Source organism: Gallus gallus, chromosome 3 (assembly GCF_016699485.2).
Source record: "Gallus gallus isolate bGalGal1 chromosome 3, bGalGal1.mat.broiler.GRCg7b, whole genome shotgun sequence".
Classification (NCBI taxonomy): domain Eukaryota; kingdom Metazoa; phylum Chordata; class Aves; order Galliformes; family Phasianidae; genus Gallus; species Gallus gallus.
In genome coordinates, this window is record NC_052534.1 from 29,274,966 (window position 1) to 29,290,607 (window position 15,642).

The following is a 15,642-nucleotide window of genomic DNA, read 5'->3' on the forward strand; positions in this document are numbered from 1 at the left end:
TTCCTACTGAAAACGTTGCAACAATTGCAGATTGTGCCAGTGTGATTGAGGGTGTCAGTCGAAGTCGCAATGCCTTATTGAATGGAGACACAAAAAACTACGACTGGGATTCTGGGTATACGTGCCATCAGCTTGGGAGTGGAGCTATTGTAGTACAACTAGCACAGCCCTACATGATTGGGTCTATACGGTAAGAGGGTTTATTTTTCTCTAAATGAAAGGCAACAGTGAGACTTTTGCTGAATGCAGTTATTTTCTTTAGAATAAAGGATGTTTGGAAATTATGGTAGTGAGGTGTCTAGTTCAGTAATTGTCCTTTGACATTTTTATTTCAGTATAATGGGTATGTTAAAAATTAAATACATGAATTGTATGTCAAGATAGAGCAGTTCAATTCCAGAAAATATTACATTTCAAAGGCATAATAATAGTAATAGTCAAATTGTAAGATTAAAGATGTATATTTATAGTAGAATGGAAATTCAATTGCAGACTCACTTGTGATCACAGTATGAGCAGTTCTTCATATGCATCTCATTGTGAAAAAGGAAACATTTATTGAGGAGAGCCATATCAGAGTCAGCTACGTTTCCTTTTCACTATACTGTATTAATATACAAGCTCTTAACTTGAATATGAAGTGTATAATAAGGGCACAGCGAACTGAATATTGCTTTACAGTGTTGGATTAATAACGTTATTTAGATCTGGATTGAAATACATTGGTCTGTTCTCACAGTGGGTATGTTTGTGGATACGATGAACCAGCTTTGGGGTAATGTAAAAGCTTTTTGCACTTCTTCAGCTTTCCTTTGTGCTTTGGAAATAGATTGGAGAGCAGGACTGTAAACAGGTGAAGAAGAAAATAGTCTTTCCAACTTCAGATTCAGAATGTAAATGATTTTGTTTAACAAAATCAGACATGCAAAACCTTGTCTTGATGTCTGTTTGTTCTCTGTAAATGTAGAGTGTGTTGTCAGGAACTTAATTTAATTCTCTGTGAGAAAAGAAAGAGCTTTCTGAAGCTGAAGTGCTAGTGTGTGAATGTAGAAACTGCAGGTTAGGTCCCTGTTAGCAGCAGAGGCCCAGTATAGATATATATTGCTAGGATCTGTGCCATCTGCCTATCAGAGTTGTCTCTTTGGACTAGTTGATTAGTGAGTGAGATGTGACATTTCGTAATTGCCAGTTTTTGTTTTCCAGCAACGGGAAAAAAGGAAGTCTAAAACTATTCAGTAGATAATCAGTAGGGAGGTGTAAGAAAATGCCTTAGACTGTGTGGTTAGTTTTCTTGGATCCTCTTCTCTGTCTGCTCACTGTACATTTGTATTTCTCAAAAGCAGACTTTCTAAATGAGTTCAGAGGAAAAAAAAAAAAAAAGTACACAATTCCAATATCCCTGAATCATGAAAATAAGTGGTTCCTTTCTTCCAAAGCTATGTGTTTTGTTTTCAGCTTGTAGCATTGCTGTGATGATTATAAACATGAAAGTTTCAAGTCAGAAATCTAGACTCTATCCATTACAAACGTACTGATTTGTCTGTTTCCTTGCTACACAAGTTATGCATACTGTGAGTCCAGCATTGTTTTCACCATGTGCAAGAAGTAGAATAAGAAGCATAGTTGGCAGCTTTCCACAGCGAATATTTTACGCTTTTGAGTTTGATGTTTTTATTGTTAAATTAAGTATTGCATCTCAAGTAGAAAACTAAAAAGATACAGTACTCGGATTTCTTAAAAGAAGTAATTGAAAATGTAATTACAACATTTTCATGCCACTTTGAGCTTAAATTTTAAGTAGCGGCAGAGACTTGCACATGTGAAGAAATAAGAGAAGAATATATTACCTAAAATGTATTGTTTTCAGTTCATAGTCCCTCTGTCTTCCAGCCTTAGAATTTTTTGCTATCTTTCAATTGGTGAATCATACTGTCACTTCAAGTTAGTTCAATAGTTTGGCTTTCCTAAATTAAATGTAATGCTAGCATTTATTCTTCTTGGGCAGGAGTTGTGGTTTTTTTGTTGTTTGTTTGGTTTGGTTTGGTTGTTTCATTTTTTTAAAAAATAAAACTTAGTATTTAATGATGTATTAGATGAACTAGATTTTTGGCTGTCAGAAAATAATTGCACAATTGGAAAGTATATAGAGCAAAATAATAACCATTTTTATTAGATATTTTTAAGTGAATAGGCATTTAATTTTTTATGTGCTATTGCATTGTAAATATATGAGATCAGGGTCTCATCTTTTTTTGATGGCTTTTCCTGCATATACAACATACAAGCAAGATGAACAGCTTTCCTTAAAAATGACAATAATAAGCACCATCATCACCAGGATCTGAGAGACAAGCTGATCTGCCTTGCCTAGAGAGAGAGGTGCTTGTACTATGTCATCCTTGGTTTTCATGTTCTGCCTAGAAAAAAACAAGTGTTTTAAGCTAATGTCTGTGTCAGATCATAGGCAGTGAGGGAAGGATGTCCCTTTGAGTGGAGAAGGGAGGTTTAACTACATAGCAACTGCTTCTATGGCACAAATCTGTAACATGTCCTCTACTCTGCAATGTGGAAGACAGTGACAAAGATCTCTAACACTGGGAAATCTATGGCTAGAACAAAGATCAAGTAACATACAGACACAAAACAGAAAGTCTTACTATTTCATCTTAATAGAAGTGGAAGGGCTATTTTTTTTGGTTGTTTTTTTTTTCAGCAGGTCGTCCAGAACTGATTGAATTGTATTAATTGCCTGTTCTCCTGTTATGCTTACTTGAAAAATTCCACAATCTCATCCTTCCACCAGGATAACATCTCCAGGAGCACTTCCTTTAGGCTAGCTACAGTATAGAATGTCACAAATTGTTCTGCCCCCAGAAACGGAGTTATTTAGTTTAGATTATAAAGGAAGAATTAGAAATTAAAGTCTACATCTTTTCAATTTTGAGACATCGGCATGCCACTGAATATGGTTGTATCAGAGATGCTAAATATATGAACTTTTCTTAAAAAATAATAAAAGTGGAGTAGACGCTTCTGGTTTCTAGAAATCAGAATTCCACTGAAGAGAGCCTCAAAGTCAAAATGTGTTACTATGGCAACCAAATTCTTAGTATAGAGAAAAGCAGGGCTATTGGTACTCAAATATGCATTAGAAATGTACAGAGAGCTAAATGATTCTGGAGTATATGTTGCCTGCATGTTTTCTGCAAGATCTGTCAATTTATTTTAGTATCTTTGAATCATTCGTGTTGGAAGGGACTTGAGAAAGTGATCTTGTCTAGCCTTTTCATGAAAATACCATTATCAGAAAGGAACTAAGACCATCTTATTCAAGGATTTATGCAGACAGGTCATGAAAACCTTCAAGAAAGGCGATCCACAACTTTTCTGGACAGCTTATTCCAATATTTAATTATCCTCACTACACATTTTTGCCCTTTAATGTGGTTGCTGTTTTCTCATGGTTTTAGGCCATCTGGAACTTCTGCTTCAATTTATGAACTTTGTCTTATATTTCTCCAATTACACACCTGATTAGTTCTTTTTGATAACCTGCTTTCAGGTATTGAAAAATGCTGTAGAGGTCCTCCACCATCTCAAGCTCTCTTAGGCTGAGCAAGATATGTTCCTCAGTCTCTGTGCACCTGCTCCAACTTCTAGAACATCTTGGTGGTCCTATGCTAGATTTGCCTAGATTTATCAGTGTTGTATTGGGATACAAAATACAGTATACCAGTAGCGGTCTAGTGAGTGTCCAATAAGAGAGAATAATCTCTGACACTTTTTCTGTCGATTCAGTTCCTGTTGGTACAACTCAATATGCTGCTGGTGGCCTTAATTGCTTAGAAGGCTCGTTGGCAACTAATCTTTAGTCTTCTGTTCACAATGGCTCCCATGTCCTTTTTATCACAGCCAGTTGGACTGTAGCAATTACTACTGCAGTGACTTGGTCTATATTTGGTATAGATTCTTGCTTTTGACCTTGATTTTCATAGAGTTATTTTTTTTTGCACATGCCTCTAGTCATCCCAGAAGCTAGCAATCAGTCCTGAATGGCAGCCACACCCTGATGGCGATTGTACCCCAGAACATGCTGTCATACTCAAATTTGTTAAGAGCTTGTTCAGCCTCCTTGTCCAGATGCTTGATAAAGATTTTAAACAGGTTTGGTCATTGAATGGACTCTGGTGGAAATTTTGTAACCAGACTCCAGGAGGATATTGAACTGTTAACCTCTACAAGTTGAGCTCAACAGTCCAACCAGTTGTCACAGATTTTGTAGTTTAAACATCCCAGCTGTGATACAGGGATGCCATTGGAGACCATGTTGGAAACCTTGTTAACACTAAATATGTTTTTAGATATTTTTATATAAATTTGCAGTTCTCATCTTCCACATCAGCGTTTACTTAGAAATTCTGAAACAAAGGTTCAAAGTAGTCATAGAATTACAGAATCCCCAAGGTTGAAAAAGATCTCTAAGATCATCCAGTTTAACCGTCCATCTACCACCAATAAGCCATGTCCCTTAGTGCAACATCTAAACATACACCTCTAGGGATAGTGACTCAACCACCTCCCTGCGCAGCCCATTCCAGTGCCTAATCACTGTTTCAGAGGGGACATTTTTTGTAATGTCCGACGTGAATCTCCCTGGCATAACTTGAGGCCATTCCTTCTTAGTCCTATCAGTAGGGCCAACCCCCTCTGTCTCTTCCCAGGAGAAGAGGCCAACCCCCACCTCACCACAACCTCCTTTCAGGCAGTTGCAGAGAACAATAAGATCTCCCCTTAGCCTCCTCTTCTCCAGACTGGACAATCCCAGTTCCCTGAACTACTCCTCTTAAGATTTGGGCTCCAGGCCCCTCACAGCTTCATTGTCCTTCTCTGGACACACTCCAGTGCCACAGTGTCTTTCTTGCAGTGCAGGGCCCAGAACTGAACACAGTACTTGAGGTCTGGCCTCACTAGTGCTGAGTACAGAGGGACAATCATCTCCCTGCTACTGCTGGCAACATTATATCTGATACAAGGAAGGATGCTATTGGCCTTCTTGGCCACCTGGGCACATTGCTGGCTCAGCCAAGCGTCAACCAACACACCCATGTCCGCTTCTTCCACACAGTCTTCCAGCCACTCTGCCCCAAGCCTGCAGCATTACTTGGGGTTGTTGTGGCCAAAGTGCAGCACCTGGCACTTGTTCTTGTTGAACTTTATCCCAGCTATCCAGGTTGTCCAGATTCCTCTGTAGGACCTTTCTTCCCACCAGGCAGATCAATGCTTCCTCCCATTTTGGTGTCATCTGCAAACTTAGTCAATCCCTTCATCCAGGTCATCAGTAAAGATATTGTACAGGAAAGACCCCAAGTGGTTCCCCTGGGGAACACCGCTCGTGACCGGTCGTCAGCTGGATTTAACTCCATTCACCACTACTTTCTGGGCCTGGCCCTGCAGCCAGTTCTTTACCCAGCAAAGAGTGTACCTGTCCAAGCCAATGGCTGCCAGCTTCTCCATGTGGGTCATTCAATCATAGGAGATCAGATTGGTCAAGCAGGACCTGCATTTCATGAGCCCATGCTGACTGGGCCTGATCCCCTGGTTGTCCTACACATGCTGTGTGATCTCCTTCAAGATGATCTGCTCCATAACCTTTCCTGGTACCATGGTCAGGCTGACAGGCCTGTAGTTCCCTTGACCCTATTTACGACCCTTTAGTCAGTGGTCAGTGGAAAATCCTACTAGAAAAGAGCTGGAAAAGCTTTTGTTTAAAAGTAACTATAAATAATTAATGTCTTTAGATTATAGAAATAAAAAAAAATATTTATGACTTAGTATAATGACTGTATAACTCCTCCTTACAACAGCTTATGAGATACTTGAAACAGTCAACAGAGAAAATACATACTTCTGCTGTTTATTTCTGTACTGTTGCCTGTCTGGACAGAAAATAACCTTACTGTTTTTCCTCTCTGAAAAGGCACTTATCAACAACAGAAAAAAAAATATTAAATGTAACTAGATGCAGAAAGGCAGCAATTGGCAGGTTTAACATAATAAACATGATATAATTGCCTTTTATTTAACTTTTAAATGGCTAAAACCTTAGTATTGAAATGGCTGCCATATCACAATAGCTTTAACTCCCCCTACATTTATTTTGTACTGAAAAGTAATACTATTACACTGCAATTTTGGCTGATAGCTTTATATTTTTTTTTTATGAATTTCCCAAATAGAATGAAGAACAGGACTTGCTATAATAACATGTAGCAGAGGGAGACAGAATTCTTCTGTACCATAGTGGTTTTCAGATTGAAGTAAATACAGATGTATTGCATCTCTGTAAAAGTAGATTAAACATTTATCCCTGTTTAATCTCTTTGAATACTTTATTATTAATATGCATACTTTATGGTTAACTCTTTTGTTTTTCATATTCGGATTAATTCTTAAGTTAATAAATGATACAGGGAAGCTTTAATGTGTTTTTTGTTTGCTTATATCATCATCCTGTACAGCTCTTATGCTTCCTAATATTCAATACCACTTTCTCCTTATGAAGTTTTTTCTTTCTTTACTGCTCATTTTCTACTCTTGCCTGAACTGAGAGTGAGATCATGACTCAGAATAAATGATCACATAAGCACATGGAAAATATGCAGGAGTTTGACTCCTTTGGAGTATCCTGAAAAAAAAAAAGATTGACTTTCTGCTGCAGAAAATGTAAGGAGATTATAGGCAACCAGAGACAAAATGTGATTTTAATTTTATAAAAAAAAATACTCATTCCGTGAGCTTACTTTTCTTTTTCCCCATTTTTGAACAGATGTCATTACCTGATGTTTTAGTTTTCTACTGTCTTTTGGATTTCTGTAAGCATGCAAATAGTTTATGAGCATCAGACTATGAAATATGTATGCTCTATTTGATAAATACTTACTTTATAGTATTTAGGAACTGAATGTCATCCTGTAAGTTTCACCACTATTGTTGGGTATTCTGCTGTCACCTTTTGTTTAAATAGTTATGTAGCAGCCTGCGCTAAACAGTGACAATCTTTTGGGGGATTCTGATAGTAAAAAGCAAGCAGAGACAACACAGAATACTCACACAAGCACAGAACAATCAGTCACAGGGGAATGCATGACATTCAGGGAAGTACTGCTGAGAAAGTACAGCAGCCTCTTTTGATGTAGCAGATAATACAGTCAGTTTCCCATACCTATAACATGAAATTGTATTCATATTTGAAAACTGTTATTATGTAAAATGAGGCATCTTCATGTGATGGAAGAAATAGTATCACATTAAATGATTAACAGGCTTACACTTAAATGCTTAAAGAAGTGGCATATTAACTATATGTTTAAATGTCATGATCTTGCAGGGAATGAGCTGGATAAAGCTTTGTTCAGCTTTTCCTTCTTCATCTTGAGGGCACAAGTTACCAACAAGAGCTAATTTAACTTTTTATTCTAATATAGAGTTCCAGGGTCACAGGGAATTTCGTTTTAAAGAGCTGCCTTTCCAGTGTAAGTTCTGACATTTTCATTGAAGTGAATTAATATCCATCATAGCAAAACACAGTTTCCATACAGAAGTGTAACCTGGTCACTTGTCTGGAATGTGTTTGAAAAATGGTTGTGCCTGGCATGAAAAGTGATGCTTGTGCTTAGTGTGCACTGGTGAATATTCGTTTTATCAAACTGAAACTTATTTTCTACTTATCCAGAAAGGCATTTCATGCAGAATAAATTTGAACTAGATTCTATGGCAAAGTCTTCTTCCTGTGTCTTTCTTAGAAAAGATACTGCAGGGAGGTGATGTAAGAATTATTTTCTTTTCTTTCACAAGTCCCAAAGAAAGAACAAGCTACATTTAGCATTCTTGCTGAGTTACTCTGGGAAAGATTCTTCCCACTTTTCACTCACTTTTTGCTTGTTTTGTAATAATCCCAAGCCATGTGCTTTTTCAAGCTTTGTAACTTGGGCTAAGTTGTTTTGGGAGAGAGCAATTATATGCGTTCTTAAAAGGAGTACATATAATACGTATTTCCCGTTAGCCTTTTACTCTAAAGCCAAGGCAGTTTTGATTACAGTTTTGTTAATTGTAATTACAGTCACTGGCATGCTTCTGATACTCAAACTCTTTGAAAACCTCAATCAAAGAAACAAGACTGAGCCTCTGTGATGAAAAGGATCCTATTGAAAACCATAATTTAGCAACATTATGCTACATTTTAGCAACCATTTAAAAGAAAACAAATTTATGTACGTTTTTTCTTTTCTGTCTTTCTAACATTTGAATGACTTCATCTAAACATAGATGATAAATCAATTCAGCATCTATTATTATTAGTTAACAGAACGAAGATTTTAACTAATAATAAATTGTTTGTTTGTTTGTTTGTTTGTTAAAATAGAAAGTGTGCTTCATTCAGTCTCTCCAGTATCTGGACACCTTCTAGCTGTAGAAAAGCAGAATAGGGAAGATGTGATGAGGCCCCAGGGGTTGGATTTTGTTTCTTTTTTTGTTGTTGGTTTTTTTTTTTTTAGTTTAGTCTTAAATGTTGCTGTGGGCAACTATTTTTATTTTTTTCTGTCAGCTCTGAATTTTTTCATTTGCAAAGACTATTCAAATGTACAAAAAGGTTTCTGTTAAGTGTTTTGTTTGAGCTTCTTAAAGCTACTTCTGATGGCTCGTTATTTTTGATAATATTAATGAGCTGGGCTTAGTTGAGGGCATTGAGGGAGTTTATTTAAAATCTGCCTGTCCTGTAGGCCAAATTCCACTTTGAATGCTAGGATTCCAAAATGGGAAATAAAGAACTAAACCAGGTTGCTCTAAACAGAAGGTCATAGCACTGTGTTTTTTAAGGCAACAATACAGTCACACATGTCCTTAATAAGCCAGTTCTGAAGAGTCCAGCTACTGCTTTGGACAACATTTCTCTGTAAGAGAATGGATTCTGTGTTCAGCAAATGGTGAGGTCATTTTCCCCCTCTAGCTGTCTTGTTTTTCAGTGTTAGAAGTGAGCAACAATGTTTGCTGTTAATGTTTCTTCCAGCAGAAGTAGCAGCTAAAAGCAAGAAAGATTTTCTCAACAAGAAGTGAATTCATAATATAAAGCTTGAACACTCTTCTGAAATACGATTAAAGAGAGACAGCTTGAAACTTTGCCTGGGAAAATCTGTAGCGTGGCACAAGTTGCTTTTCTTTTCAAATGTCTCTGCTATTTTCATTATTGGATCCTTGTCTATTACACTTTGAAAAATGTGGATCTGCAGTAGCTATTCCACTCAGCTGAAGAATGAACCCAGATTGGCTGTATTACCTGGCTTTCACAGTTCTCTAGTTGTGTGTAGCTGTAGTTACACTGATTTAAGTCATCAGTGCAGTTGTAGCCATTTTGGATGGTTAGCTGCTCTTTGTTTATTTGTCTACAGCAGGTTCATTGACTAGCTAACAATTTCCAGGGTAAATAAAATCCAACAATTTGTTACTCTAGGAATTGTTAGCTAGCACTGGAGACAAGAACCTGAGGATCAAGAGATAGCAACAACTGGTAATTGCCAGTATGTTGCAGTACGGTATTTATTCTCCATATGAGTATTGTGTTAGGGTTCAGAGAACAAGGGTTTTAATAACAACAAAATCAGCAAAGCATTATTTTACATATTAGACATAATGTGGACTGTGCACTTCAGAATATTGCAATTTCAAAATTTTGGGTAGTTTGAAGAGACAGCATTATATCATCATCATGCTGATTCTGCTTCTAGTCATCTCTAACTGAAACAGAAAGAAGACGCCAGTAATTACAGCCTGTCAATATCAAGTCAGTGTGTGGCAAAATTGTGGAGAAGATTATTCTGGAAATTATTGAAAAACACATAAAAGATGATTCAGTCATTGGTCACAGACAGTGTGGGTTAATAAGGGGAAAGTCCTGTTTAATGAACTTCATTTCCTTTTATGACAGGGTTACCCAAACTTCAGAAGGGAATAATTGATATGATCTTTTTGGATTTCAGCAAAGCTTTTGATACTGTTTCTTACAGTATCCTTCCAAACAAAGTATGTAGTATACAGTTAAACAAATACATTGTGTGATGGGGAGCAATTCCCAATGGGATTGGTGACCAGTCACTAGTGGGTGCTGCAGGGCTCCATTTTAGGGACAGTTTTCTTTAATATTTTCATTGATGACTTGGATACAGGACTTGAAGGTATAGTCGTTGCCTTCCTTGAGAGTAGAGAGGCATTTCAGAGAGATCTTAGTAAATTGGAGGGCTTGGCAATCACCAACAGCATGAAGTTTAACTTTAGTCCAAGAAGTTCCAGATTCTGCACCTGGGACTGGGCAATCTTGGACGTGCTTATAAATCTGGGGATGAGAGGCTAGAGAGCAGTCCTGTTGAAACAGAATTCCCAGATTCTTTTGTTGCAAGTTGAACACAAGTCAGCTGTGTGCCCTAGCAGCCCCAACAGCCAGCCATACCCTGGGGTGCCCCAAGCCCAGCACTGCCACTGAGCAAGGAGAGGGGTTGTCCCGCTCTGCTCTGCACTGTGTGGCCTCACCTCCAACAATGGGTGCAGGTTTCTGTGCCACAATGTAAGAAGGACATAAACCTATTAGAGAACATCCAAGGGAGGGCTATGAAGATGGTGAAAGTTCTGGAGGACAAGGGTTATGAGGAGCTGCTGAGGTCCCTTGGTTTGTTCAGGCCAGATCTGAGGAGGCTGAGGGAAGGCCTCATGACATCATGGCAGCTGCAGTTCCTTGTGAGGGGAGCAGAAGGGCAGCAGTGAGTTCTGCTCTCTGGTGACAGCAACAGGACCTGAGGGAATGGCATGGAGCTGTGTCAGGGAGGGTCAGGTTGGGACGTTAGGAAAAGGTTCTTCACCAGGGGGTGATCAGGCCATGGAACAGGCTGCCCAGGGCAGTGGTTGTGGTCCCAAGCTTCTGGAGTTCAAGACGTGTTTAGACAACACTTTCAGACATTGGGTTTGAATGTTGGGTGGGGCAATCTGAAACCAGGAGTTGGACTCAGTGATCTTTGTGAATCTTTTCCAACTTGGGATATTCTGAGATCTGTTACAGGAGAGAGAATCCCCATGTAAGGGGAAGGAGTAGAGAGGATACAACATTTGTCATATGTGTTTTTTGAAAACGATATGCTTAGGTTAAATCACATTCCTGATGCTTTTGATCTTCCTCTATGTGAGATAAGGATGGAACTTGAAGGCTTTTGGCTATAACATTTAGAGCACTTCCTGAAGAGATGCACATTTGTGAGGATGCATATGGAATGAGTCCTTTGAGACCTCTTTTTTTCTTTTTCTCCTTTTTCTGTAGCAATTTTTCTCAAGAATTCTGTGCCTCTTTCCTTATATCATGATAAACTACAACTGAGGCTTCCCATTTTTCTTACTTGCCTCCTTTTTTTTTTTTTTAAAAAAAAACTTTCTGATATATATATCAAAAAAAAAAAGAAGAAGAAAAAGAAAAATACAGTTAAGAAGGCAGTGTTATCCTCTTAGTCAGCAGTATCTTTTTATCTTTCTCATTTTAAACTGACCTTTGAAAAAAGATCTTTGACTAAGGTTTAAAGGAGGCAATGCCACTTGCCAAATAGATCAATTCATTTCCTGACTTTCCAATAAATTGGAAGTAATTGGGTGAATGTCATAGAATAGTGTTAGTAAGATGGTTGGTGTAAGTCAGCTACTGGCCTTAGGATAATGAGTATAGAGATAACATTGAGATGACAAAAACAGTAAATACCTTCCTGAGCGTTGGAGACACATTCCAGAAGAAACAGCTAAATTTAAAAAGGATTAAGGGGCAGAAGCACAGGACTAGGAAATGTAAGTAAGCATCTTGGTTTGACTTTTGTTTTACTTATCACTCAACTGCTTCTTCATACTTAGGTTACTGCTCTGGGACTGTGATGATCGAAGCTACAGCTACTACATAGAAGTTTCAACAAATCAGCAGCAATGGACCATGGTGGCTGATCGCACAAAAGTTTCCTGCAAGTGAGTTTAATTTTTTTTCCATGTATTTGCACAAAGCAGAAATGACAAATGGTCTTCCTTTTTTCTTTTTTTTTCTATCTTTACGTAGATGACATCTCAACTGTGAAAGGAATGATGGTTATATAGCTTGTAGATAACTAATTCCAGACTATTCAAATGCAACATCAGAAAGTTGTAGCATTATATCTGGCTAAATATCTAGACTTTCAAACCAGAATCAAGTTGTGAAAAAACAGATGAGACTGTGCATTTTGCCCCTGCCAAAGCACACACATGCCTTGTACTGAGTTGAAAGGAGTGGAAGAAATTAGGGTAGGGCCCAAACCATAACAAGTCAACCACTGAACTCATTTATCTAAGCTTAATCTCTTCTCTGTGGTGATCATGAGGTATATAGGCATATAGGAGGATCATGAGGCATATAGGACAGAACGTCTGCTTTTGAACAGGACTCTTCCATAGGAAAAAAACAATAACAACAACAAAAAACATGCTTCTTAAAAAGATAAAAACAAAGGAAAACTGACAACAAAACCCTTTCATTTTTATTTGTGTACTTCAATCAAAACAATTCAAGTTTGAATACTCTCCAGATTATACTCTCCGTTGGCTTTTCTGTAATTATTGAGTCAACTGATAAAAATCTAATACAGAAAAATCATTCAGTGTTGGTAGCCACCCTAAACAATTTGATATTTCTAATTCCAGCTGGAATTGAAATATAGGCTACAAAAATATCCATGTTACATATCCAGAAGTCGGGCATGCTCGGTATTCAGTGAATGTTGGTAGTACACGATCTCCTGGGTGATCCTTATGATGATCCTTAGGGAGGTTCAGACTTAGAAAAAATTTATTTTCTTTCTTCTTTCCCCTCTTGTGTAGTTTCCCAGAAGACACGTTTTCTCTTACTGGTGGGGCAAAACTAAAGTTAATATCGGGACAGCTCCCACCCATCCTGTACTTGTGCCAAGTTGGAACACTGCTGATACACAATTGCTAAAATTTATGTTCCATGCAGTTAGAATGTTGGTGGAGAAGAAATTGACACATGCTTTCACTGCCTGTAAAGGAGCCCTGGTACCGATGGGCAGAAATCTTGGTTTTTGTCTTCAAATCTGGATAAAGAAATGTAATCATTCTCAAAGACATCTCAGTTCAATGGAAAAAAAATCATCATCCTGTTTGCCCCAGCAGTGGTAGCACTGGGAAGCTGAAACCAGAAAAATGAGAGAGTCACAATGCTTTGTGCTATTCTTTTACATTTTGATACTAATAGTCCAGGGCAATCAAAAGAAGCATTTGGACAATGTGGGTTAAATTGCTGGTTGACATCCTAGTTCAAGTATCTTTTCACTGTGTTCAAACCACGTTTCTGAAACCCTTAACCTTGGGCAAAAATAGGTGCATTCCTGCACTAAAGGTGACTGTCCTTCATGATATACTTCAAAGGATTGACTCAAAACATAACTGCTCTGGAAGCTCTCAAAGCTGCAGGAACTATTTTCATGTGAATTAGAAAATTGCACTTTCACTAGCTTACTCTGACAGACATATATCCAGCTTACGAAATCACAGTCTTAAATTTAAAGTCTACATGTATATAGTGTTCTAACACTGCCTCTCATTGTCTGTTCTCAATAAATACAAAGACCTGGTTCTAAAGCTTACAAAAAAAAACAACAACAACAAAAAAAACTTGATAAGCTCCGGAACAATTCAGTTTAGCAAGGACTAGAAAACTGTAAAGAAAATGGATCATTTCGAAAAACTGACATGAATAATTTTCATTTGTAAAATCTTTTTGTTTGAAAGTTTTTATCTTTTGTAGTTATATTTAAATCCTATATCACTTGTAACTGTGGTATGTTAAAAGGTTTGTAGGCTGTCCCACAGCACCATCCTTCAGTTTTCAAGTGATTTCTTTGTATTTGAGAGGATTTTTCATATTCAATTTAACTCTATGCCCTATGATCAGCAAATCACATTTACAAGTATCTCACCACAGAAGAGAACACTCTTTAAACACATTTAATTTTCTTTTAAAGAGAAAATTTCAAAAATGCTGCAGTTACTTAATTTCAAAAATTATTCTTGATTTTAAGAGCAGATTGGTGTGTCTAAATACTTCCTCTATAGATATATATTCCATCAGCTGAATACGAGCCAGCAGTGTGTCCTGGTGGCCAAGAAGGCCAATGGTATTGTGGCTTGTATCAGGAATGGGGTGGTGAGCAGGACTAGGGAAGTAATCCTGCCCCTGTACTCGGCATAGGTGACAGGACAAGGGGAAATGGCCTCAAGTTGCACCAGGGTAAGTTTAGGTTGGGTATCAGGAAAGACTTCTTCACAGAAAGGATTGTTAAGCACTGGAATAGGTGGTTGAGTCACCATCCCTGGATGTGTTTAAAAACCATCTGGATGTGGTGCTCAGGGGCATGATTTAGTAGAGGGTTGTTAGTTAGGGCAGTTTAGTTAGGTTGTAGTTGGACTCAGTGATCTTTAAGTCTTTTCCAAACTGAGCAATTCTATGATTCACATGTGAACACATGAAACATACATAAAAATAAACACATGCATACATAAAATAATGTTTAAATGCTCATACATTATATATATATAAAACATAAATCTAAGTATGTGAATATTTATGTATATATATATATATGAATATATAACATAAGTGCCAAAGCCTACACACATTAAGATGTTGTACATCTTGAAGTACAGAGGTTCATAACTGCTCACAGTCAGAGCTGGACTGGTGTCATTTTCTTGACAAATATTGAAAATTGGTACTTCTAACCAAAGAAACTCAAGAGTACTTGAATGTGGAACAGAAGACTCATCAATCAGTGACTCATAAACTGAATCAAGTCCCTCACTTGTTGGGCAAGGCTTCAGCACAGTGAGGGAAACATTAATGATAAGAGAATATTGAACAAGTGACTTACAGGAATACGTATGGATCTGTTTTTTTAATTTTGTTTCTGTATTTGGGAGTTAAAAAAGTAAAAATAACTCTTGAAGCAAGTTGAAAACGAGAAGATTAAATGGTGCTACAGTAAGGAAGGTATACTGCAGTTTGTCTGGTTTACTATTATCAGGTAATGGAGAAGATACTCCTGATCTATGAAAAATGATTTTTTTCTCTAGTGCTGAGTTTTTAATTGCTTATCTAGGCTACTTTATCTGATGTGTTCTAGACTGAGTTTTTGTATGAAATATTGTATAGCCTGATGAGCAGAGTACAGGAATCTTACTTCTTAAAGGACTTTCAGGTCCAGTGTGCTGTCTTTGTCCTTCCCTTTACTACTGATTACACAGGTATTTTATGCAAACAGCACAGCTCCAAAAGAGTGAAATTTTCCTCCAAATGTAATTTAGTCAAGCAATTCAGGAATTTCCCAAGGATAGGTGAGAGCCAAACTTGTGTGCAGTGCCTGACTCACCCTAGGCTTTAGGCAGCCAGTTAAAATTCCCACATTTAGCAATTTGCCTTAACTAGACTACAGCGTAATAGGATGGAATTAACAATACCCTCATCTCTCTGGTCTATGTATATTTATGAATGCAGCATCCATCTATCCTGGAAGAAAC

The 15,642-nt window shown here is 37.6% G+C and overlaps 1 protein-coding gene across 1 annotated transcript in view; it reads left to right on the forward strand.

Annotated features, from left to right (window-relative positions):
• The window catches only part of BTBD9 (BTB domain containing 9), a 116,261-nt gene that overhangs the window by 76,222 nt on the left and 24,397 nt on the right, over positions 1-15,642 (forward strand). The window contains exons 9-10 of the mRNA NM_001008459.2: positions 1-190; positions 11,935-12,042. Coding sequence (NP_001008459.2) covers positions 1-190; positions 11,935-12,042 — 298 coding nt within the window. The remainder of the gene's footprint in view (positions 191-11,934; positions 12,043-15,642) is intronic.